The 26164-nt window shown below is 46.0% G+C and overlaps 2 protein-coding genes across 6 annotated transcripts in view; one reads left to right on the top strand and one right to left on the bottom strand.

The window, feature by feature from the left end:
- Positions 1-7956: 7956 nt before the first annotated feature.
- LOC144156113 (ubiquitin domain-containing protein 2) lies at positions 7957-21081 on the bottom strand. 2 transcript variants are annotated; one of them, XM_077687938.1, is made up of 3 exons: positions 20705-21081; positions 19759-19986; positions 7957-9103 (listed from the first exon to the last, which is right to left on the bottom strand). In XM_077687938.1, the coding sequence occupies exons 1-3, from the start codon at positions 20784-20786 to the stop codon at positions 8730-8732; spliced, it is 684 nt and encodes a 227-aa protein (XP_077544064.1). In that variant the 5' UTR covers positions 20787-21081; the 3' UTR covers positions 7957-8729. The 2 variants fall into 2 exon arrangements, with proteins under 2 accessions (XP_077544064.1, XP_077544063.1); XM_077687937.1 differs by having other exon boundaries at positions 19759-19995; positions 20705-21057.
- Positions 21082-21169: 88 nt separating this feature from the next.
- The window catches only part of Mms19 (MMS19 nucleotide excision repair protein), a 53994-nt gene continuing 48999 nt past the window's right edge, over positions 21170-26164 (top strand). For 2 of the 4 annotated variants that reach the window (XM_077687932.1, XM_077687931.1), the window contains exons 1-5: positions 21170-21392; positions 21816-21864; positions 21930-22033; positions 22102-22190; positions 24477-24621. In XM_077687932.1, the coding sequence (XP_077544058.1) occupies positions 21308-21392; positions 21816-21864; positions 21930-22033; positions 22102-22190; positions 24477-24621 (472 nt within the window). In that variant the 5' untranslated portion in view covers positions 21170-21307. Of the gene's footprint in view, positions 21393-21516; positions 21590-21815; positions 21865-21929; positions 22034-22101; positions 22191-24476; positions 24622-26164 lie in introns of those variants that run through there. The other 2 variants (XM_077687933.1, XM_077687934.1) reach the window with 2 other exon arrangements.

Raw genomic sequence — 26164 nt, 5'->3', positions numbered from 1 at the left:
CACTCTATTCTCTCCTACCCATTGCTCTAGTTCAAATTTCACTGCCTGCATTCGCAACCTGTAAAGCACGGACGTAACGGTGACTGGCCTATACGAGCTTGGCTCCCCGTGCTAATGGCTTGTAGTAGCCTTCCCTCGCTCTTTGGTCCTAATTGGTTGATCAACTCCATTGGTATCCCATCCGTGCCCACTGCAGTATTTTTGGGGACCTTTCCCTCTGCTTTTCCCCACTTGAGTCGGTCCTCCCCGTCGTGACATCGCTGTGGCACTGCGGGGCCGCTCTATCAACCTTACAGAATTTCTGTAATAATTTCATGAAGGTATGCCAATGCCTGCTCTCCCTTATGAGAGGGCCAAAGCGCCACCTCTCCCAACCTCTCCCCCATGCAGGCTGCGCCTACTCGCATTGTTGCCATGGCAATTATAACGCCTTTAAGGCCAACATGGCGGCGGCATTGCTATGACAATAGCAACGCAATAATGTTTCCCCAGGCTCACCACTCACTAGGGGAGAATATGGCACTAATACCGGAATTAGCCCGGGCGCTGGGTTAAAAGCTATTAGGCCGCATATCCTGACCTCTGGCCATAGCATCTCCCCAGCATCCGCAGCTTCCTCTTGTAGCTTGTTACTCCAGTGCATTTCATCCAGTCTCAGAGGCCATGACCGGAGGATGACATGTTTGATAGTCTCCTCCTGGGCTCCGCACATTCGGCACATACATATATAGTGCAGTTCCAGTGAACTAGAAGAGAGAGGTGCGTCGTTTGGGGCTGATTAGGGGGGTCCCTTTCGCAATGAAAATTTCTGCTGGGGAACGATGATGATGATGATGATGATTAGTGGCTTCCCCTTTGAATCGGGGTTGTCAGCAACCGACTTGCCTGTTTTATTACGCTTACTTGCCCTACTCCCAGCTAACCTATAGATTTGCTTCCTCCCTCCCATCTCTCCCTCTTTTCTACCACTAACCTAACTGACAAAGGGCTGCGCCCTAAAAAAAAATCATCGCGTATTGCCCTCCCATTTGATACAGGAAAACCTGCACCAAAGCTACTGCTCAAGCAACACATCACATACTATGTAGACAGAAAAAGTGTATATTTAGCAAGTAGAATATACTGACTGAAAAGCGAAAGTCACAATTCACTCCGTGTCACTGCTCTCGCTAGAGCTATCACTTGAGTCGCAGTTCTCACTGTCGTACAACGTCATCTTCATGGCGCAACGCGCAGTGCAGCTTCACGGCACAATGCGCATTGCCGTGAAGCTGCAGTAAAGGAAAATCCCCGCATATTATCGGCACCCCTACTTTGCCACTGAAATTTTTGCATTTTTTGTGCGGGTTGTACGCACGAAAATACAGTACTTATCTTGGCCGCCTTTGTGTTCTAGCAATTCATTTCGCAATGTAACTTGAGCCTTGTATACATGGACTCGTCAAGTGACAGTTGAGTAGAGAAACTCAGGTTTTTTCGACTTGACCCACCTATGTACAGTAGCCGACCGATTTTTCGGACCTGGAGGAAAACGAAAAATAGTCCGAATAAAAGAGCAGCCCGAAAAATCCGTGAGTCATTACTCCTATGGGACAACTGGCGGTTCCTCGGGAAAGTCCGACATATCCAGCAAGTCCGAATTTTTAGAGTCCGAGAAAATGGTCTGCTACTGCTACTGTATTGGGGGAGTCGAAGAGCTGTAGGGGTGAGTCTGTGGGTTGACACCCTCGTTGAGCTGAGTCGGCGGGCCCTGAGGGGTTGAATGGCTCCTTTTCTGGTAATCCTTCCGGTCCCCTCACCGCGGTTCTTTGGATGGAGTTCATGTGAACACGGAAGGGGATAGAGGTAAGCTGAACCCACCAATCGACTCGTCCCTACCTCGGGAGTGAGAGGGGTTTCTGCTACGGTTTCTGCGTGCTGAGTTGAGTGGTTCGTGCAGGTGGTGGCTGGTTTGTTCGCATTCGTGAGTAGCAAGGACAGGTGACTCAGGCGGTGCGGGGAGACAGAAATGTATCAGGAAGTCCGACAGCGTGCACACTGAGCTGCACATCTGTTTTTCAGAGGCCACCAGTCGGGCCGTCAGGCGTCTCCCTCGGTTCAAAGTGCTGTAAAGAGCTAACAATCCCTCACAGTCGTTTTGCAATGTCTAAGGTGGTAAAACCGAGAGCCAAGGCTAACCCCCAATATTGTTCCGTGGTCGGCTGCCACAACAGTAACAAGAAGATGAAAGAGAAGAATCCATCCGTGAAATTCTACAGATTTTGGCAAAACGACACCAAAAGGAAAGACGGCAAGCATGGATCACTGTGGTTAGAAGATGGAAATAGGCTCGCACGTTTTTGTTTTTATTTCTGCTCTTTCAGTTTACATTTCCAGTCTTTCAAAATGCTAACTAGTGTTCTAAAATTGATGCGATTCCCCTCTCCTCCATTTTCACACAAAAATGTGTGTACCAATGAGTGTTTTTGCTATGATAAATAAACATGGGAGTTGTTTAGCTGGTGCCGTTCAATAACATTCATACATGGCACAAATAGGTTCACATTCTGCATGGGGAAAAAAAAGAAAAAGTTTCTACCGATCTACCTGGCTGTTTTTTGGTGCATTCAGTCGTGTTATTGTAACTTGTGTTCTGGAGGGGATTAAAATGAGTTGATTGCTGTTTGTTCATTTTTTCACTAGTAATTAAAAGTTATACACTGCCAGCTGTTCTGTCATCCCCGTGCACTGTCACTCTAACACATAGTTGCACTTCAAGTGGGTCAATCTCTGGGACAAACGCTGCGAACAAAAATTCCTTCAAAGACAAGCAAAATGGAAATGTGGTGTTGCAAGCGCATCCCTTTAATACCATGTGCCTCATCAATGGGTCTTTCACGGGGGCAGCTGATTATTTCAACGGTCAGAAATAATACATTAACTGGGGTCAGTCACCTTTGTATCACATTTCTTGCAAGCCTCAATGTTTCTGCAGCCCATAAAATCCAGACGTCCGAAGTGCGAACACGTGATGGCAGTAGCAAACGAGAAAAATGCGCTGTGACAAATTGAACAGCTGTCACCCTGCTGACAAAAGGATGGCAGCCAACGACCGCCAAACCACGTTTCATCCCGTGAAATTGCCAGGGCACTCGGCTGGCTGAGTGGCGTGTAGCAGACAACACGTCTCTAGCAGACAAGAAAAGCGCTCGCAAAATGAACTCGGTAGCTATTCCACGTGTTAACCGTACTTGCTGGACATGTGCTAAGGCGTATAATTTCATAAGTTGAAAGAAAATTTTACCCGGCCCTCATCTTTGCGTGAGAAATGCAGCACGTGCACAGCGCAAAAAGCACACCCCAAAGTGGCGGCAGCTCCCAAATACTCCTGGAGAAGGGAGACTGCAGTGGCCTCCGGCGAACTTTCGGTAGCCATTGCTGTTTATTAAAATCTTGGTGCATGATAGTTGGGACACCCTGGATACCCAAGAAAGTCAAACGCATAGGAAAACCTAGTCCATGGGAAACTGCATTACTCATGAAGCAGCGACTGAATTGTGCACGCAAAAGGATGCCAAGAAGGCGATGCGCAGAAATAGCCACTCTCAGTTCGCAAATTAGAAAGGAACTAAAAGATGCAAAGGCGGCACTTTTTTCAACAATGCTGGTGGATTGCTTGCAAAACTTGCCTCAAAAATTCTGGACGTACTTATCTGGGTGCAAGTGCACAATTAACAAAATTAAGGTATAGTTGTAAGTGCACAATTAACAAAATTAAGGTAGGCAGATGTGTCTGTAGCATGCCAGCCTTGATCGCACAGGCTTTTAACAGCATGTTAACTCGTTACAAATGGCAGCAATAGGCACCGCCTAATGCAAGCGACCCTTTGTTGCACTGTGAATATACAAATTATGGTTATTCTCAAGATGGCATTGTAGTGTTGTTGCTAAAACTGGATATCAAAAAACCTTGTGCCCTGATGAAATAACCACACATCACATTTCTTGTTTAGAATTTTTGCGGTGACCTTGCGTACTGGAAGTGTGCTAGAAGACTGGCTCCTTGCATGCATTCTGCCCGTTTTTAAAGTGGGCAATAAGTCATTGCGATAAAACTATCAGCCAATATTCAATTTTGATATCAACCAAATATCAAAACATTTGGTTGAATAGCACATTGGAAAAAAAAAAAAAAAACTTATGCTAAAGCAAGCAGCATGGTTTTCGCCAGCACTTGTCGACAACACAGTTTTTTGAAGTAACTCATGCTTTCAGCGTCGCAATAAACAACAAAGAACAAGTTGATGTCATAGCAACTGATTTTTCCAAGGCATTTGATCAGGTCTGTCACACTAAACTTATTGAGGAAATGTATAGTAGAAATTTTGGTCGGTCTGTATGTCTGCGACTCAATTGAGCCACGTGGCCAAAGTGAAACGGAAACTGCGTAATAGTCTTATATACCCACACCCAAATCTAAGGAGTTAACACACAAATTGCTAAATGAATTCATGCATACCTCACAGCTAGAGAGCGAGTGATCCTTTTTACTGCATTTATCTGGTGTGCCACACGATTCGGTTTTAGGACCAATTTTGTTTTTGTTGTACGTAAATGGCACTGCTGATGGCTTGCATCCTAAGATTAAAATACATCTATTTGTGTTTATTTACTGTCACCTTAAGAATGCTCAGGCCCAAGTATTGTTAAATGAATGCCTGCGAAGAACTTATTACGACTGGAGCATTACGTGGTACTACATGAAAATTAATTTTGATAAACCGGCTTATATGACAGTATCTAACAAGAAAACCCCATTGATCTTTATTTGCAGAATAAATAATAACCCACTTCAACATGCCAGTAAGCTTAAGTATCTCGGGGGGACAATTATTCCTAATCGAAATTAGAATGAACACATAGAAAACATTTGCGAGATTTGTGGATATGCCCAACACGAAGTCGGTCTGTTTAAACAAAACTTGAAAGATGCTACACCCGACGTAAAGCTCAAGGCGTACAAAATAATTGTATGGCCCACACTGGAATGCGCCAGTGTAGTCTGCGATCCACATCAAGTGAGCATGATCAATAAATTGGAATAAGCTCAGACTAGCTGCACGATTTATCTTTAATGTTTAGCAAAAGACACAGCCTGTAACTGTGTTACCTCATGCCGGTTTGCAACTCGCAATTTGGACTCCAGACTGTACTTGTGTCCCCCAGGATGGGTGTTCACCCAAACAGGTCACTTTCATGTTGTGATGCCCGATGTACCACGAGCTGATATCTTCCAATTTTTTTTTTTTTTGTGAAAACCGGAGTCGACTAGAACAGCCTTGGCATAGATGTATTTACTGACACACACACACAATGGAATCATCTGCGTGCAAACTGCCATTATTTGTTTCCAGAATGCATTGTTTGTTTAGTGCAGAACTGGCCTTACATGTTTGTTGAAAACAATCCCCCCCCCCCCCCCCCAAATCCAAAACAGGCATTGAACAATTAAGATTCACTCTGCAATTACAAACAACACATCTAAACCTCTGTAAATGCTGGGAGAACTCGCTACAGCAATTACAATGTTTGAAACGAGAATCCAAGTGAAATTGCTAGGGGTAGTGTCACCTCGAGCGCTGCCTGTAGGGGTGCCACTAAAATCCCCTTAGCGGCCCGTTTCGAAAGCAGCTCCGGGAGGCTCCGGCCCGCTCCCCACTATCATCGCTTCTTTTTCTGCATGTTCGCGACTCGTTTGTATTCGTTGGAAATACATATTTATGTGGAGCAGCCACTTTTTTCACAAATGTGCTGTATTTACGAAAATGTAAATGTTTCTGACGCGATCTTATACATTTGGTTTGCATATAAGCGCCAGGTGTGAGTCACAGGCCAGCGTCACGAAAGCGGCATGTGCATGGAGCTGATTGTCATTCCACTGCTCTGAAATTTACTAACGGTGTCTCCGTAAGCAGCGTTTCCTTAAATGGTCATGCTACGGCTATACACTACAATGTAAATGAGTTTTGTGTGCTTACATAATCTAGCGGAGCACTCATACCTGACAGCACGCCAGCTATGCTTGCCAATATCATACCTCAGATGTTGATCACTACCCTGGACAAGCCAATGTGGCACAAATTTCATGAATATTGAACGAAACAAGCACAATGGATAATGCGAAATTATACTCGGGAATCAGCACACGACAAAAAATTTAATGCTGGGACGTTTTGTCGCGAGGTGAGCGCTCACAAACATTCCCATATATTCCGCGAGCAGCACGGAGACGGGCTTATAGCGTAACCTGCGTCTACAACAAAACACTTCTTCGAAACATCATATGACACAGGGAGCCTGCAGAATCTAGCACAAACTGAAATCAGAGGGCCTTATCAGATACCACTCTTCCAACGACAACTTTTATCACTTTCGAACTGCCTACCCTGCACACTTCAAAAAATGCGTCCGCCGAGTGATGAGCTGTTTGTTGAAGTCGAAAAACAAAAGGAAAGTGAACGTGCAGCTTTTGTGTGATTACTAAAACGTTCAATCCTTGGTTTCGCTTCGCATGTGTACACGATAGTTAATCGTCCCCCCCCAATGTCTTGCGAAATAGAAGCGCATTTCACACCCAATTTCTGCTGGTCTACCAGATATTTGGTTTACCAGACAAATGTCTTTAGCATTCCCGAAGCTGCACTAGGCTTTTTCGTTCCTGTACGAGCTATTCTGTTTCTTTTCAACTTTCAGACCATTTATTTTTCCACGGTTTGACGGTTTCATAAACCTTCTTTGGTTGTTGCTAGAAGGTGCGAGTGGGAACATAAATTAACAATGCACTACTGGCAATTAACTATTCGCAATTAACAATGCAATGTACTTAAGATTTTTGAGTGGCTTATATTCCCATTAAAGGCACAAGTTATTGTCAGGTATTGGGTAATTACAGGCCCAAATCATATTTTTCTACGACGCATATATTCGAAACAAAGCTGCATTTGTTTTCCATGCTGCAAAACGAACTAACCTCCCACTGTGCCAGTATCAGGTCCAAACACAGCAACAATAGAATTAACTTGTGCTGAAGTGTTCGGAGGTGACAGTGGTGACATACTGCTGCCATCGTCAACGCCTGCAAGAGCAGCAAAGAAGCGCGCAGAACCGCATCCCCAGATAGCTCTTGTTGGCGTTTGAGCACTCTACCAAGAAGCAGCTGTTTTTTGAAGTGCCCAAAACGTACTATTTGCTTACAGGTGTCACCATAACAATTTGCTGAGGGCGCCGAAAAGCAAAAAGTGAAGATAACTAAAACACTGCACGAGTCACCATCAGCCACACAGCGCTCATCCCATAAATGTCGCGGAGATGCGGCGGGAGGCGGCGCAGCAATCGTGAAGCCTGAGGCGTAATAGAATTTTTCCCTGAAGTTGAATTGTTTCTGCTAGTGTGAGAGGCAGTTCTCACCCCATGTATAGAGACCGGGCAGCCGTTGTATGGCACCACCATTGCTTCAACCAACAGCGCCACCCGTGGCGAACCGCTCGTCAGTGGAATGCCGGTGGCGGCCAGCGCAGCGCAGTTGTGCATGGTTTTCTGTCATTCTGCTGCGGTGCGGTTTGCAAATCGTAGATAACAAGGACTTTTTTTCAGGTCGGTCAATCTTGAGCGTTGAGGCGACATTTACGAGGCATGCCATGTGTGTGATTTACGCTCATATTCAGTAATTACAACTAGCAGACGACGCTCAATGCGCCAAGCTGGAGGTACAGCTTGAAGTGGAAGTCCGTTCGTTTGGGAAAATTCGGGAAACGCTGCGTAGTCCAATGCACCGGCTCATTCCACTAACGAGGGGAGCGCCGAGTGGTGGCGCCACCCGTCCAGCTGCCCGCTTCCTACAGCAGTGCAAAACAAGTTTTTTTTCTTTTTTTACGGCAAATGCTTCTTTGTTCAAGTAAAACATGGAAGGCACTACACAAAGATAGGATGTTTTTTTATTTGTGTCTTTGACAGGCAAACACAAAGTGCACATGTGCAAAATCAAACCTAATTTAAGCCATCCTATAACCCTCTGGTAGGCTCTTAAATAAAGGCAATATTAAAAACAGTATGTGCCTGTATAAACAAATACAAATCGCATTTGTATATAATATATACACATTTGTATGTACAGCAAAGAAAAATGACTCGCCGTAAATGCATAAAAAAAGAAAGCCTAGGAAGAAAAACTAAAAAAGAAATCATATCACGCTCTGGCACGCAACCTCGTGCCCCTAGTCGACTTGGGCATCATAAAACCATGCTTAAAATGATTATCGCAAATGATTCATTTGAGAGGACCTCCTGGACGCAGCCCGGCACTGGAAGCCACACGTGGCTGCTAGGCTTCGCCCCTGCGTCTTGACTACACTTCAATCATGCGTGAGGCTGAATTGACTTGAACCACAACTAGATGTGCTGTAAAATCTTAAAAAGTAGCAGCTAAAAAACGAGGCGCCATTTGTTGCCCTGGCCCAAGCCAGTAAGTAGTGCACTGAGGCAATGTGAATTTTGGGCTTCCCCATGCTGCAGTGCTGAATGCAGTCCGTGGCCAGGCCGAACGTGGGCAACCCCGACCCGGACGTGCCTGGAGACGGGCTTCCCCCAATCGTCTGAAACCAACGCACGAGGCGGTCCGTCGTGCTGCGAGCACCGCTGCTGCTCCCCGCCGGGGTCTTGCCCTGCCCCCCCCGCCACCGCACTGCCCGGGGCTAGCTGGGGGTGGCCACGGCCACCTGGACAACAAAGCCCATCTGCAGCCGGGCCTCGTCGACGCGCGTCCGGTCCGCCAGCAGCTTGCCCCCGAAGAACCAGCGCTGGTGGGCGGCCGCAATGCCTTCCAGGGCCTCCAGGCGCCGCTTGGCCGCCAGGATGGTCTCGCCCGTGCGCACCGCCATCTTGGTGTCCCTGCCCGTGGTGGACAGGCGCACCTTGAGCAGAATCTCCTGGCCCGCACACGGCTCGCTCTCGGGGGACGGCGACTCAGCGTCGCTCGCATCCTCCACCAGGTTGCCTGGGGCGCTCAGGCAGTACACGGGCAGCTGGTACCGGTTGCCCAGCTCATCGTAGCAGTCCAGCAGGGTCCCTGCACAGGGGAAGGGCTCTCTGGAACGCTCCCTCCAGCATCGCTGGTTCGCATTGTCACCGGCCAGGTCGTCGTTCCAAGCCGCTACGGCAACAAAGTGGGGGCCAGTTCCGCCACAAGGGATGAGTGCGCTCATCTTACGGAATTGTAACCTGCTTTCCGCGTAGTTCCAGGAAGACTGTCGACACGTATTAGGGACACCAGGAGTACGTCAGCATTTTCCTGCCAATAAAACAGGCACTGCAGATTCAATTTACACAGCAGGCTGAGACTACAATCCACCGCTGCTACAAGGAAGCAGCTACTACATGGCAGAAGAATTTTTCCCGGAGGGCGCTTTGCACAGTTATTTCGACAGCTTAGTACTAACAGAGTCCTTCAATGCTTTTCTGGTCACGAAACTCCGGCCGAAGTTTCAGTCGGGGACAAAAGCTGCCGCTAGGATCGCCCCTGTTAACGTGAAGGCTTCGCCGGCGGTCGGCTGTTTCTCCGTCGGCACGCACCTACTTTCATCTGCTCTTCATTTCCACCAGTAAAAATGCGAGCGAAGTTTTTGAGTCAGTTGTTGTCCCGTAGCTCAGCTGTGAAACTGAGGCAAGACCACGGGTGTTACTGAGGCGCATATGTTGCAGTGTTCGTTCGTTCCGGCAAGCACCGCTACGTTCTCGCTTCGAAAAGGCGGACATCTGGCGTTTTCAATTTTTGACTAGCCTTTGCAACCGCCTGCATGATTTGAGTGAACTAGCGCCAGAATTAAATCTGTATTCAGCCCTGGGCGCGACATGCTGCGCTGAGCAAATAGGTGTGCAAACGTACAGCACGTTGGGTTAGCGCTGTGTTTGCGCTATTTTATAGCGCGCTAATAATGTAAAACAATAATCGAGATTCGGAAAGTTAGCGTGGACAGCAGGGGAAAAAACGCTCACGAAATGGAAGCAGAATAATGGGCGCGCGGAGGGGCCAGGGTAGGAGTAAATGCTACAGTTTCGAGCTACTTTCTCGGCTGTTCTCATAGGCATAGGGTGTCAACAGATAAAAACTCGCCCGCTCAGTGCCTGTCACGCCCCTCCCACCCAAACGGCAAGATAAAAAACATTGATTGATTGATTATGATGTTTAACGTGCCGACGCTACACAGGCAATGGGGCGCGCACCGTAGTGTAGCGCTCCGGATTAATTTTAACCACTCAGGTATCTTTAACTTGCGCCGAAATCTCGAAAACACAAGCGTTTTCTCGTTTCGCCTCCATCTGAAAAGCGGCTGGGAACCCGCGTCCTTGGGCTTATCAGCACAACGCCTTAGCCCCTGGGCAAGCGCGGCGGGCAAATAAAAAAAATATATGCAGGCAAAGATAGCCATGCTCCGCTTTCCCAATTCAAAATATCTGGCTGGATAACCAAAATCACAGTATAGCTGCAGTCCGATCTTTGTGCGGCGACGAAACGCGGCGACGTTTAGCAGACGGATTTTCTCGTGAGCGCGATCGTGGCTTGGGCTTCGTAAGATACGCCGGCAGTTTTCAAATATCCGGGGCGACGCGGAGCTTGAGCTTCTCGCGCTGCAGAAGCACAGGTTGTTTATTTATTTTGAACTCATCGGCTCGAATAATGTCCGTGGGGTCGAAATATTTCCCGAACACACGAACGGCCTTGGACTCGAAGCTGAAAGCGTCCGTCTCCTGTCGTGGAATGGCTCGCTTCCACCTGTCGCGTTGTTCGCGGTCGCTTGGGAGGCAGAACAACGAAGCCTTTTCCGTTGTATTCCGATAGCCAGAGCGGCAACCAGGTACACAGCATGTCAGAGGCATGTTAGTTCACATAGTTTGCCCTTCGTGATGAGTTTAGAAAGCTATATCACACAACAAACACCAGTAAGCTCGCGCTCCAACGCACTGCAAATACGGCCGCCGCCGTCCAAGCCGCCTTCACCGGACTCGTAGCGCCACCGCGCGGGAGCGTTGGTCCCCATATGAAGCTCTCCCATAGCGTTACGGAGAAGTTTCGTGACCAGAAAAGCATTGAAGGACTCTGGCACTATGTAAAAATTCACTCTGGACATCGTGAAGCCTAGCTGATTGCCTGTGTGGCTCTGTACCTGCTAGGGAGAATGTTGAATTGTACTCTAAGCATTGTCACTCGTTTGTTGCGAACAACCCTCCCCAAGTTTAATGGAATGCCACTGTCCCTCAAGCAGATTGATGAGCAATACCAACATTTGTTTCACAAAACGTGTGCTTACTTGGTTGCAGGATGAAGCTGGAAGAAAAGGTTAAAGGAGTCCTGCAGTGCTTTTCAAGTAATTCCACTGACATGGTAAATTAGTTTCTATAATGCTGCCGAGGCAAACTAAGAAGGAAGGAAATAACTGGGTCCACGCAAACAAAGGTAAACGGAACAAGTAGGCTGTCCTCTGCCTCGCCTCTCTTGAAATAGCAGACACTACAAAAGAAACTGGATGAGTGGCTAAGGCCTTGACATAAGTGCAAGGGGCGAGGTCATAACATACAGAGTGTGCAGTGCACCAAAGTTGCATTTTATGGCCAGTTTTTTTTTTTTTTGCTACACAGAGCTTTCTAAAAGTGTTTACAGAATTTTTATGCTATGAATGAATGTCAGCAGACTTTTGCAGCCAGACTTTTGATTGCATTTCACAAACCCATAATTTGCATTTGGCCACTATGCTGAGAGATGGCCTCTCAAACCTTGCACTCGAGTGATTAATAGGGATACAATTCTTCTTTAATAAAAAAACGTGTTTTCCTCAGGATACATTGACACAAATTACAACACACGGCTCTGCCACTGGCTGTGTAAACAGAAGGCTTTCTTTTCTGGGTAAAACTGAAATATTAAATACTAAAAAAAATTGTGGTTTTACACACTACAGTGGAGGGCTATGGATTAATTTAGACCGCCCGGGGTCTTTAATGTACACCAGGATCTCGGTACATGGGCAGGCTTTCGCCCCCATGAGAAAAATGGCTGCCACAGTTAGGAATCGAAATTAAAACCTTGGGCTCAGCAGTAAGCACTTGGGCTCAGCAGTACAGTACCTTAGCCACTGAGCCATTGCAGTGGGTAAAATACTAAATATTAAAACTTCGGTGCTTATATCCTCGGCATGAGGCATTTTCGCAACTGGCATCACCACATGCATAAACAGTTAAATAAATGCATTAAGGGGGCAGTTGGGTCTTTGGGGCCGAAAAACGGTCAAGAAAAGCGTTTTCTGAAAAATGGCATTTTCGGCCTCCACGGCCATTTTTCTATCAGTCTGTAAATTTCCTCATCAAAAGGCACCATATTTTGTTATTGTTATATTATAATAGCTGTTTAAAGTGCACTCTACAGCTCAGTTAGCGCAGAAAATTCGATGGTGAAATGGCACTTTTCTTGTAATGCAAAGCTAGCATTTCGTCCTCAGATATCTCGGCACCCAGAGCAGGTACAACTGTAATTCTTTTTGCTTCTGATACTGAAATGTGTGGATACAATGTTGGAAACAAATTTTTCAAATGGAGGCTTTGGAAAATTATTATTGTGTTCATTGGCACCACCTGCGAGTCGTTTCTGGCACAGCGCGGGAGAAGCTAAGTTCACTGTGCTGTAAAACGACCAAAAATAGCTGAATCAAAAAAATTCTTCCTACGTTGTATTCTTTAATCATTTGTCTGCCTAGCCACGTGGTAATTGCCATTCTGTATGGAGTGGTTATTTTGTAACTGTGACCCAAAATAATGACAATTAATCATTAATTAACTCAAAATATAATCAACTTACAAAAAATCCAATGGCAGTTTTGAAATCAGCACAAAAAACTCTATAATGCAGTGCAGTTTCATTAAAATTGGTTGGTAAATAAAAAATATAGCTCTAAGACCAGTCTGCCCCCTTAAGCCACTGGCTAAGTATTATGTATTACGAGATGGTACGTCAAAAGAAATGATGCTGTCATTTGCTCAAAATGCCCAGCACGCTGTGGCCAGTGCTAAATGAATGACGAAAAAACAAACATTTTGAGAAAAATTAACTTTTATAAATTAACGCTAACTCTTTTTTGTACTCTAAAGAGTTGGTCAAGTTAAAAAAAAAAGCATGCCTATTCAGCACTAAAAAATTACAATACTGGCTTGTGAATTAAGGAAAAACTTTTTTAATGTGGCCTCCCAGCTTAAATGCATAAGCGACAATCTAGATTTCCGACAACACAGGGAACAGGCTTGGTTTAGAAAAGTATTCTCTAAACTCGAAGGATAATGGCTAAGGCTAAGTAAGTGCTAAGCATAAGGATATGATCTCGGCCACGGCAGCTGTTTTTCTGGAGGGCAAAAAATAGAAATGTCCGTGAGTTAACCCTTTGAGGGTCACGGCCGTACATGTACGGCATTGGCAGACACTTTCAAAATGGTCAATGACGTACATGTACGATATTGCTTGTATCTTTAAAAAGCACGCCGTTTTCGCCAACTTCTCTTGCTTGCCATGTGCTGCCACACTTGGGAAATACATACGTCAATTTTTTTCTTGCGCCGATGGCCATTCTTTTTTTTTTTTTTGTGATTTACTTCAGCAGCGCACCGGCTATCGCTTGCGCATCCGCTAACGAGGGGGCGCGCTGGGTATCGCCCACCAGGCGCCCAGGCGCCTTTTGCTTCTTGCACCTGCCACAGGCCAAGGTCGCCTGCGAAACTGATGAGGCTCTTTTCTCCTTTTTTTGTATTTTATGAGCGGTGCGTTGTCTATCGCTCTCGTATCCGGCCACGCGCGCTCGCACGCGCCCGGCGCGTGCAGCGGCTGGTTTTGGTATCGTCCTCCGGGCGCTTCCCGCTTTTTGCGCCCGCGAAACTTGTCTATCTGATTTCGATTCACTCAAAAGGTGCCGGCTTGTTACTCTCTCATTTTTATTTTGAATTTTTCTTTTGTTACTCATGAATAAACCACATATATGCAACAACAACAACAATTTTTTTGTCACTTTATGGTCACCCTAAAAAAATTGCGATAATTTTTCCTCAAAATAGATTCATCCGAAGAATTTAAATCAGCAACAAAAAAAATCGACCCTGGGGGGGTCGCATTTGGCGAAAAAATTCGACCCTCAAAGGGTTAAAGACCTCCGAGTGGTCTTTGTAGTCCTCCAATAGCCCACGTGTAGCTTTGGCCCACAAAAACCCCCCAAATTTCAATTTTTGCAACAGATTTTTATAAAGCCTTCGGCAACAAGCTATTTAAAAGCTACATAAGTTTGATGTTAACTCAAATAGTATAAAGTGGATTCAAGCTTATTTATAAAACAGCAAAAATTTTTTGAAAGCAAGAAAAAAAAAAGAGAGAGAGAGAGAGAGAGAGAGAGAGAGAGAGAGAGAGAGAGAGAGAGAAAATTGATTTGATTGTGGGGTTTAACGTGCCGACGCAACGCAGGCGATGAGGTGCGCCGTAGTGGAGGGCTCCGGATTAATTTTGACCACCTGGGGATCTTTATCGTGCGCCGAAATCTCGTACACACGGGCGTTTTTGCTTTTCGCCTCCATCAGAAAAGCGGCCGCCGTGGCCGGGAATCGAACCCGCGACCTCGTGCTCAGCAGCGCAACGCCTTAGCCACTGAGCCACCGCGGCGGGTAAGAGAGAGAAAAGAAAAGGCGCCCTTTCAGCATAAGTTTGGTTTCTGAAATCCGTTAGGGCATCGTAGTGTCTGAAAGGCCAACAGCACTCAAATTTTTCTTTGTCCAAATTTGATCCAAATAAGTAGTCTATGCTGTTAAAATCACCATGGCGAAATCCTGAGCTCCGTAAGCACAGAACACACTAGGCACGTCATTCAAAGTCACTCCGTGCGGACGACGTGTGCACCTGGCGGAGAGTCGCCGAAACAAGTTCCGAGCGGCCTGTGACGGAGGTTGGGGAACCTGTCCCGTGAAGCTCGCGCTCCTCGATCCGGCGACTTGCACGGCGGTCCGCCGGGAACAGGGACGCGTTTGCCCGGGGTTTCTCTGCTACACCACCACGCTGTAGCGCCATCGCCATTACATTTTTAAAACTAACCATATAAATAGCAATATCCGCAATTTTTTTCTCAGTGCAATAAGGGGTGAGAAGTATACAAACTATTCACGCGCTTGCGAACGTTCTGGAGTTAGCAAAACGTTTTTACATAAAAATATTTCTGCTAAAATATCGCGACACGTGCACTTGTCATACATTTGTCATTCCTATTGCATCCATCACAGAAAAAAGGATCTTTTATGAATTCTTGACCACTTGCACTTCCACGTCCACTATTTGCAATATTTGGGCTGGGCCGACGCACCTCCATACCTTCGACCAGTCCAAAGTTTTGCGACCTAACTAGAGTTGTTGTACACACGGGTATAAACATTTGTGAGACTTTTGCCTCACAAGTGAATCAAAATCAGCCTTGCTTGTGGTAACAAATACATATCCACACAAACATCAGCCACCGTCTTTGCTAAGTGCAAAAGCTAACAAAACTGCTTCTCTACTGAAAAAACTTGATTTTTTAAGATTCCCAGATGCAGTAGTTATTTTTGTAGAGTGCTAGATTTAGTTTACCTGAAAGTAAAATGTTTTAAACAGCCCATGTCTCTCGTGAAAGTAGAAAACAGCGGTAGATAGGTACCTTTTTTCATGTTTTAGTGCGTCATTCAGCTGTGGAAGCCGGCTTAAAGTTTCATATCCCTCTTTGCAGCAAGGCGAAAAATACTGGGCTGATATTCACGAAGCTGTTTGCACGTAATTGTTTAGTAAAAATACTGATTGATCTCTGCCTGTGTGCGGTTTATTCTCTTCAAAGGGAGCGATGTGATAGCCGAGGCGCCAGCTAACCAAAGCTGCTTTTCGATATCGTACGAACAGCTAGCTTTGTAAATCAGGGCCCGCTTTTTTACTCGCAATGCCAAGGATTACTACAACGGCCGTTACTCTGCTAAAAAAATAACTCTCACATTTGAAGGCAGCTCTGAGCGGCCGCCGGTTCTAGTGCGCCCGCTTCCGTTACATCACGTACATCCCGTCTGGCCGCTGGTAATGGCCGCCTTTTCTATACAGTTTCAGTTCCGAAAACGCCAATGTCGTGAGCCGTTTGCGTCGCTCGCGTTCATGTTTGAGATGTAGTATTTTGCATTTCGCACTTTTTTTATGTGTACTATTAGGTGACATCATGTTTACGTTGTCGGAAATTTGAGTGCAGTTGGCCTTTAAATACTTGTGCTGGGTTTGTGAATATAGGGGTTAATAAGGGCCTTGGCTTGGGTTGGTCCTTTCGTGCAGAGAACTGACAACGGGTGGACCATCCGGGTAATAGCTGCCGAGAGACAAGACTACATATAGGAAAAGACAACTTGATGGAGGGGTGAAAAAAGAAAACTTAAGGGCAAAGAATGGACTTGATTATTTGATTGATTGTGGGGTTTAACGCGCCGCCGTTTCACAGGCGATGAGGTGCGCCGTAGTGGAGAGCTTCGGATTAATTTTGACCACCTGGGGATCTTTAACGTGCGCCGAAATCTTGAACACACAGGCATTTTTGCTTTTTGCCTCCACCAGAAAAGCGGCTGCCACGGCCAGGAATTGAACCCACACCCTCGTACTTAGCAGCACACCTTAGCCACTGAGCCACTGCGGCGGGTGCAAAGAATTGAGTCAAGCATTGCGAGACAGGAGTGACTGGAAGTCTGTGAGAGAGGTCTTCGTCCTGCAGTGAATATAAATAGGCTGACAATGACAGAAGAAAAGTTGGTGGGGTAATGTTGTTGGCAGAAAAGGAAAGGGAGAGCTTTTGGTACAGTTTAACTGTCTAACTAGATGCCGTGCCCGAGTTGCAGCTCTTTATCACAGGTAGCATCAGCAGAGCTAGCATACAAGTCAGGGTCATGGCTGCTGCAGAAGTGCTGCAAAATGACCTTTGTGCTACTTATTTTGAATCACACAAGTTTGGAACAATGTAGTATGTATGCTATAGTGAACAGGCAGCTGCGCCTGCTCACAATGTATGCAGGCCATGCAGTGGCACAGGCCGCTGATATTTTTTCTCTACATGCAGCCCGTGAACAGCAAATGTTCCAACGCTAAATTTAGCGAGCTGCTTGGTAGGAATTTTACATAGGAGGCACTGGCCGTGAAAACAGAGTAATCAATAAGCAAAGATAAGATAAGAAAACCAAACTACGCAGAATTACCTTAAGAATGCGAAAGTGTGCAACCCACAAGTTGCAGGGTTCAAAGCAGTGATTGATTGATTATGAGGTTTAACCTGCCGACACTACACAGGCAATGAGGCGCGCCGTAGTGGAGGGCTCTGGAATACCACCTGGGGACCTCTAACGTGCGCCGAAAGCTCAAACACACGGACATTTTCACTTTTTGCGTCCATCAGAAAAGCGGCTGCCACGGCCGGGAATCAAACCCGCATCCTTGGGCTCAACAGCGCAAGGTTCAAAGCAGTACCAAGTTCTGATTGTTTAGAAATGTTTTGACCATGAGTACAAAGCAACATACACACAACAGATAAACATTTTGTTGCACATAACAATAGCAAAGACTCTGACAAGACAATGCGCATACAGATTCACCTGTCCACAAGTACAGTTCTCAAGCTCCAAGCCAGAAGCACGACCTTGGCATGGCAATGAAAAGTCGTTTAGATCCCAAACATTTGTCATATGCCATGCTATGCAGAACACATTATACCTGAACGACGACACTGAAGTGAAACACTGCGGGATTACTAGAGCAAATTATAATCTTAAGTCTCTAGGCCATGTTTCGACCACTCTCGCTGTGTTTAGGAGACTTTATTCAGTAAAAAAAACAATTAAAAAATGCTGTCCTCCTCTCTGCATCCTCCTTGCCGATTTCCTATGATGTTTCTTACGAGTTGACTCCGCTACTGCACAGCTCGCCGACCCTCCCACAAAATCAGTCGGCCCAGTGTTTTGCTCAGTTGAAACTAAGCCAGTTTGTGCCAGGAAAAAGGTGCCTTTAGTTTGTTAGTTTGTAGACTATATCAAGCTCTAAGTCCAAGTCGCTCCACACAAGCACACCCGGGACGCTACGCTGACTGGTATGCTACTAGAAAAATGCAAGGCCATTTCTTTTTTCTTTCTTTATTTTCCTTTAAGAGGAGGGGGCTGGAGCTATAAGCTGTGAATCCAGCTTGACAGAGGCTCCAGCCCTGTATACAATGGCATCAGTGTCGGCGGTGCGACACTCGTCATAGGTAAAACATAATTGAAATAACTATATACAACAAAAACACTCAACATAACCAAAAAAATTCATTATACATATTGTAAACGGAACTGCATAAAACTGTTTTTAGGATAATATACAATGTTGCTGACAAAATCTAAAAGGTGTATTACAGGCGTATTAAACACTTTTGCTGTTAACCAAAAGCTCAGGGGCTTTTTCTGCAACAAAAAAGTATTAAGCATCAGAATAAAAAATGGCAGAAGAGTCAGCACACTAAGGAATTAAAATCAACCGAAAATTTTATCGTACAGCGTAAAACCAGGGTGTGGGAAGTACTTTTTGCGCTGGGTGAACTAGCAAAGCAGTCAGCAGCACAACCACACATCTGAAAATGCTTTTCAGTCTAAGGAATGCCGTCGCTAGACACGAGATATTGTGAGAATTTCGGGGACGCTTATGGCACGAGCGCTATACAGGAAATAGTCATCTAAGCTGCTTGAAATGCTGAAACTAAATAAAAATGTAAACTGGCATTCCATTATATACTTTATATTTCCAACCCTGGCATTGCTGGCTTATGACGTGAGTGGTCTGGAGCAGTAGGTATGTTGTTTCGCAAGTTGCAAGTTCAAATCCCCGATAGTGCGTTTTTTTAGTTATTTGTTTTTGGGCAATGTTTTCTGTACTAAATTCATCATTTTTGCACTGTAACGTTCATTGCTTCACAAGTGAGTTCGCAGAACGCGTGCAGACTGACACGGACGTGCTGGTGAATTCTCGTTGCCATAAGCACCCACTGCTTGCGGAAACAGTACCGAATCAGCCGACCCTTGGCCTGGTGCCAACACGCCTCTTCCAATACAGGCACGAGCCAGACAACCTTCAAAGACAGGAGAAAAGCGCAAAGCCGGGCTGGTAGGCTCATATGACATATGGTAGGCTCATATGACATATGACGGATGCCAATTACTGAGATATCGAGGTGCCCATCCAACGATAACGCCGGATGCCAAGCATGTTGTTTCACGGAACCGTAACAAGAACTGGTTTTAATTTTAATCCGGGACATTGTCCAATCACGTAGCACCTTTTATTGACGTCACTGCTGTAAGTTGGCGCAGCCGCCGCAAACCGCGCATGGTAGTTTTTCTTCTTTTGGGCTTTATAAAATAAGTACTGCCTTATTGCCCAGATAAACGATGAAAAGCGTGTTTTTTGAGCCAGTCTGTGCAGTGCAAGCAAATACAAGAGCTTGACAAATTCACTTCAGTGTCTACATTAAGTGCTGTCAGTGGAATCGCTTGGGTACTCATGTCAAACTCTCCAAAATGCTTTTGGGCTGCTTGGGAACTTTCACCATACTGTGCCTTGGGCTAAATTAGCTGCCAAGACAAACACATTCACGACGACAAGTTTCACAAACCATGCAGGAAAGGATCGGGTACCGTTAGGAAGCGAGATGTTCGCTCCATCAATGATGGCCTGGGCGAGAGTGAAGTCGTTGGTCTCCGCGGCGTAGGCGGCCGCCTTGAGGGCATCCCAGATTTCCTTGCGGCCCTCGAAGGCTGGTGCGGTGTCCCAAAACTCGTCCCGTTTGCTGCGCAGCTGGCCTTCCATGAGGGGCACATCGCTTTTCCATCGTGGTTTTTCATGCCGGAGGGGTTGATTCTTCCCTATAGAAACTACAAGAATTAATGCACTCCTAAGTACAGCTCAGTGCGTGTCCAGCACCTCACAAAACAGCAGTTTTGAACAGATTTCCGCCACTGTACACAGCGAAACCTTTCTAGCTCACACTAAGTGGCGTTAATCTAGTTACAGGCATATTATGCCGGACATACTCCACGCTATCAAGGAAGACAACAGCAAAACTAGACCCGCACCAATACGCAAAGTTCGTCCCAATTCCCCAGACTTGGACGTTTTTGATGTTGGGATTGTTTGCGGGATGGACTAGTGTCATTGGTTAAAAGCTCTAGGTAGGCCAAGTCACTCAATACGAAAGTGCGTTGTGGCGATATTGTCACACAGGAAAACAACGCGCTCATTGAATTTAGAGGCAATACGTAAACGAAAGCCACTGCTAACGGGAAACTTAATTCTGCAATCACCCTATAGTGACACCACATAGCCGATTAAATAGCCACCACTGAAATCGACCAGTTACTGCGGGATTTCGGCATTTAGGGTTAAACCAACGCACAACGAAATAACCCTGCGGAAATTGTACTAACTGAAGACTTCACTTGCTTTTGGAGGTATTTTTTCTAGCGTCTCAACGGACATTTTTCGTCAAGCAGAAAGTGTGGCCTACAGAACGAATGCAGAAGATTGCACCTCATGAAATAATGCCTCTCTACCGACTACAGACCAAAACAATGAAGTCCATACCAGTTTGCTGCAAGTTAGTTTCATCAGTCGATTCAATGCCGGACGAGGGTCTACTGTTTCTGGTGCCAATGCAACCACCCATCGTAATACTTTACGCTAACAAACATTGTTACTTCTAACATTCATCGGAGCATAGTTTTTCCAGCGATAGTCGCCATCCCCTCATCTTGCGCAGCTGACCCTAGGGACACCGCTGACACCGCCGTGCCGCCACCACCACCGCAGCAGTCGAGCAATTTTTGTTCCCTTCTTCATTTTTTTTGTCTTCTCCCATCGTTCCTTCGTTTCTTATCCTTGCCTGGTGAAGTGAGCAAGACTGTAAATTAAAAACCAAACAAAAAGTTAAACAAAACCGTTCTTTTGCGCGCGATGTATTTTACTTGAGAATTATACATGTTTTTATTTTTAGTTTAACAGCTGGCCACAAGCGCCTTAAGCTGGCTTTGAACCGGCCTGAACATGGCCAAAACGCCGAAACCCCGAAACTGCAGCTCGCGGTGATTGTGTAGCCGCGTGGTCGGCAGGCAGCAGTCGGAGACTCGGAGAGACTTTACGGGCAGTTTAGACCGTACCGTCATTTAGACGCATGGCATAGAGGGAAGAATGGAAGTGTCTTCTGCCATGGATGCTTCCGTTCTGTACGAAAGTGACGACAAATTTCAGGAAAAAGTATCCTATTTTGCTAATGGTACGATGATTTCGAGGTTATGCGCGGCTTTTATAAACTGCATTGATATATGTTTTACAATTACGGCAAAGTGAGAGTCAGCTGCTGTTCGTGCACTGCTTTTGCGATGTTCTCGTTTCTTTAATTATAATCTACTTTCTTAAGCTTCCCCAAGCTGTGTACTTGCCGCGAAGCAGTGTACATAGCACAATTTACAAGTGAGTAACCGTCGGGAAAATAACTCACAAAGGTTGGGGTTTCTTTATTAAGTCGTTAATTTCAAACCAGACAAACCAATGCTAATGCACCTTTTCATGACCGTACCTTTTATAAATGTATGACGTAAGTGTACCGTATAATTTACTGCAGATGTGCAGCTTCAGATTTGATGCACTTGTGGTGCACATTTACGTTGAGGGCGCATTTTTTAATTGTTCTGTGCAGTAATAAAAGCAGACGGAGGGCTGCTCCTGGAGATGCTAGAAAGCATGGGGTAAGAACACATGCCTTGTGACAAAGGTGAAGTTCGTGCACTGACAGTTCCTTTGCCACTTGCAGACACTGCCTGACGCACGAAAAGCACGAGGAGAGGGTCGCTGGTGTGAAGTTTATCACTGCTGTCATCCAAGCCCTTCCGCCCAAGACTTTACAAACAAAGCAAAGTAAAAGACGCTGCAGGGCCCTCCTTGTGTGCCATCGTGTTAACCTGTTTCCCCTTCCTGATATGCAGCCACTGCTTTGCTCCGTTTCTACGTGTGCAAGCTGGACGACCACCCGTCGATGGCCCCATTCGTCGTGCGAAGCTTGTACGAGTTGGTGGTGAGAGATGTTTCCTCCATGGTTTGGGTGGTGCGCCTAGCGTGGAGAGAAGAGCCTTTCAGATGCATACTTTGCTCTCCGTTTGAGCTTATTTTGCTCTTACGGCATTCGTTTTCTACTGAGACATCCAAGGAGAGTGATGAAGGTGGCACGTGTCGGCCGCTATCATTAGCTAAACTGGACTCCACTTCTGGAAGGAGTGCACGCTTGTAAGGCTTTCCAAAGCACGTACCTTGATATCGTGAAACTTGATTGATTGTAGGGTTTAACGCACCAATGCAACGCAGACGATGAGGCGCACCATAGTGGAGGGCTCCGGATTAATTTTGACCACCTGGGGATCTTTAACGTGCGCTGAAATCTCGTACATGTGGGCGTTTTTGCTTTTCACCTCTGTCAGAAAAGTGGCTGCCGTGGCCGGGAATTGAACCCGCGACCTCGTGCTCGGCAGCGCCACGCCTTAGAAGCCAACAAAGTAAAGCTCTCTGGAACGTTCACGAGTTTACTGCGTAAGCAATGCTGTTTAGTTGTCTTGCCATGGTGCCGAGGTAACAGTAGCGTGAATTGGTGCCAAGCATGGCAGTGGGCCAAATGAAAATGCTCACACGCCAAACGGTGGTCTTTCCATGCCAAGGATGGGGTGGGACTCTTGTAACTTATTCCTACTGTGTATGTGCAGCCCTTTGCCAGGGTCTACTGGAAGTCTTGCGCTCCGTTGCTCATATCTGAATGTATCTGGGTAGTACTAGCATTCTATTCATCGGCAACTGAGGCACACTGTGACAACATGTCATGATACAGCTTGTTACCAGGCATGCTTCAAATTCTGTTATATTAGATTTTGGTGTGCACAATCTTAGCCCTCTACTATGGCTTGCCTTGTCACCTATGTGTAGCCTCAGCACATTGAGTCCTGAATTTGAATATTTAGGGCTAAGTCCATGGCTGTTGCAGTGATGAAGGCTGTTTCCCTAATTTCAGGGCTACATTTGCTTAAATCTGCATTATTTTTTTCCTTCAAGCCTCTTCTTCCTAATCCTTATCAGGGCTCTGTCTGATGCCCTTGTCAAAAGAAGCAGCCCCACTGGTTGGTTGGTCTTGAAAAGTATGTAATGCTGGACAAATAGCTTAAAAGAACAACTTACGCATGCTACAGAAAAAAGGGCATACTCAGACAAGGGCTCATTACTGACTGATAAGTGATGCTTATTGGACGAAATGAGGAAAAACATGCAAAAAAAAAAAAAGAAAAGAAGCCTACAAAAGCCACTGAAATGGTGACACGCAGCAAATAATGTGACCTCCCGCAAGAAATGTGCGTGAAGGGTTCATGCCCATCTGTTGAGAATGCTCATCATATCCTTGATGCACTGGGTACTTGGCAGTTCTTATGTCTTCCAATTTTACAAAGCCCAGTTTTACGATTTTTAAGATTTTATTAATAAATTATTAGTCCCAATTTGTTGTAGGGTGTAGTGCATTCAAGAACTCAATCTATGAACAAAATCACTCCTTCAACTTCAATTATCATTTTTTTTTTTTTGAGGAAATAGTGAAAGGTGACAGTGCACCCTGTTTTTTGGTGCCATTTGATGCCAGTGAAACATGGAACAAGCAAAGGAACTGTGGGCACAACAAATTATCGAAGAAACGTTCTTAGCACTGCAGCCACGGGATGCAAAAAATGAGGCATGGCAAGAAGTGTGAATGGGCCGCTATCGGGATCTGTGAGAAGAACGGGTTTTGTTTACAAACTCTGCAAGAGGCAAGGTAACCGACTTTTTCACTAGCAGACACAATTGTCTTTTTCCTGGTGTGGTCTGGCATTTTCTGATTTTTGGCAAGGCCTATTGACTTTGTAAACAGTCCAACAAAGCGTGGTTAGTAGCGAGCCCTTGCTGGTAACTGTCTCAACCGTGGTGCGTTTGTCACATTGCATCAGGCATCGCAAACTCTCCCCCACCCCTGAAGCAGCTTGGCACAGACCACGGCGGTGTGCACGTTGCCAATCACAGTATTCCTGTGAAATCTAGGTACTCATTCGTGTGCCTCGTTGCATTGTCTAAATATTTGCTTGGCTCTTGTTGTTGAGGACACCTCTTCTGCCTGTTTGCTGTGTACCTGAATTGTAAGCAATCTGGGACATAAGGTGATGAGTTGGGGCATGCCTTTGCCATTCCTCCTCTGCCCTGGTCAAGGTGCAAGAGTAAGACCAATCTATTCCTCTTCACATTTGCGTAGTACTTGGAAGATGCTGTAATTTTGTGGTGATATGTCTTCTTACAGGTGAACCATGAACCGGCGGAGGATGATGCAATCGAGAGCCTGCTCAATGCCATGCTTTATGGTGTGGGAATGCCTGGACTGGTACAATCTGAGCGCTACATGATCTACAGAATGCTGGCACACCTGCTGATTAATAGCACACCAGGTGGGCAGTTGTGTACAGTCATCTGTGTCAAAGGCAGGCACTTTGACATGTTGTCTGAGAGTAAGCTGGGCTCTTCTACGACTCGAAACATGGGAGGCTGCTTTTCCGATGGAGGCGAAAATCGATAACGCCTGTGTGTTCGAGATTTCGGCGGACGTGAAACATCCCCAGGTGGTCAGAATTTATCGAGCCCTCCACTATGGCGCCCCCATCGCCTGTGTAGCATCGGCGTGTAAACCTCATAATCAATCAATCAAATGAACGACTCGAAACAATGGTGTGAGAGAACATAACAGTAAAGACTAGAGTGAGCTGGGTTCGAACATGGGGAATCTCAATTGGGTACCAGGTTGGGGCAATTGCCATTGAAATGTGAGTCATCCTGTGTGAATAGACTTACGTGGAATCAGTTAGTGCAAAGCTGCATGGCAGGATGGAGAATTATAGTGGCTGCAAAGAAAACTGGCAGGACCATTTGGTTTTTTGAGTCCACTTTGCATCAGTTGCACTTTCAGGTAGGCCACAACAGTAGTGGTCACATTGCATCAACCCCATGGCACTGAGCAGTCAGGTTCACAGCCAGACGACTTCTGGGTTTCTTCCAGTTTGGTTGGCTGTACAGTATAGCTACTGTCCACTGCCTGATGTAGCAACTGGCTGCACAAGAAGCGCATGACAAAGTGGGCTGCCTTTTTGGGGCAAGCACGCTTGGGACTCACTGCTTGTAAGACATGCTAGAAGCAGACAGGCTGGGCGTGCAGAGATGGGGACCAAGGTCAGAGTGCTCTCTTTAACACTGCAGATGGACACGCAGACTGCAAATGATCAACCTGCTGAACAGTAGGGAATTTTAGCCTTTCCCAAACTACCTGACCAGATTGTAGACTAGAATGCATAGGCCGTGTTTCGAGTTCATTCAGCTGATTTACATACAATTTTTTTGAAATTGGAAAGTGCATTAAAAAATGCTGCTTCCCTGGCACCATTCTTCTTGCTTATTTGGTGACATCGGCAGGGATGGGGTTGCGGGTTTGTAGGGTGAAATTCAACGGATTGCAAGCAAGTTAACCTTTATGACCGGTGCGGGAACAAGCAAAAAGTTAGTTTTCACCACACAACAGGGGGGAAAGCTACATTTTGATGCCAGATATTTCCTCAAAAGGCGTTGACAACCACTGCGATGTCACTATGTAGTAGTTCGTAAGGCAGCAGCTGCTAAGGGCGCCCATGCTTACATCTAACTGCTAAGGGTCTAACCGCATGATCTAGGGTCTAACTGCTATGGGTGCATGATCTAACATGATCCAACATCTCTACCACGCATTACAGCAATACTAATCCTGAAGACTTCCGCAAAAGGCTCAGCTAAGAGATTACATTGGTTGAACTACTCAAGAAAGTTTCAAATAGGAGTGCGACATTTTATCAGTGTCCCCTTCCATACTGACACTCGGTGCTTATTGCTTTTTCAAGCACACTTGTTAATGCGCCCCACAGCTTGCATAATTCGTTTTGGTGCCCGTTCTGGAGGTAAATCCCACAC

The sequence above is a fragment of the Haemaphysalis longicornis genome, unplaced genomic scaffold (assembly GCF_048455015.1).
Source record: "Haemaphysalis longicornis isolate Haplotype H1 unplaced genomic scaffold, Haemaphysalis longicornis Haplotype H1 scaffold_1, whole genome shotgun sequence".
In the NCBI taxonomy this organism is placed as follows: Eukaryota; Metazoa; Arthropoda; class Arachnida; order Ixodida; family Ixodidae; genus Haemaphysalis; species Haemaphysalis longicornis.
Note: the sequence above shows the minus strand (reverse complement) of the source record. Positions and strands in the feature narration are given on the sequence as shown.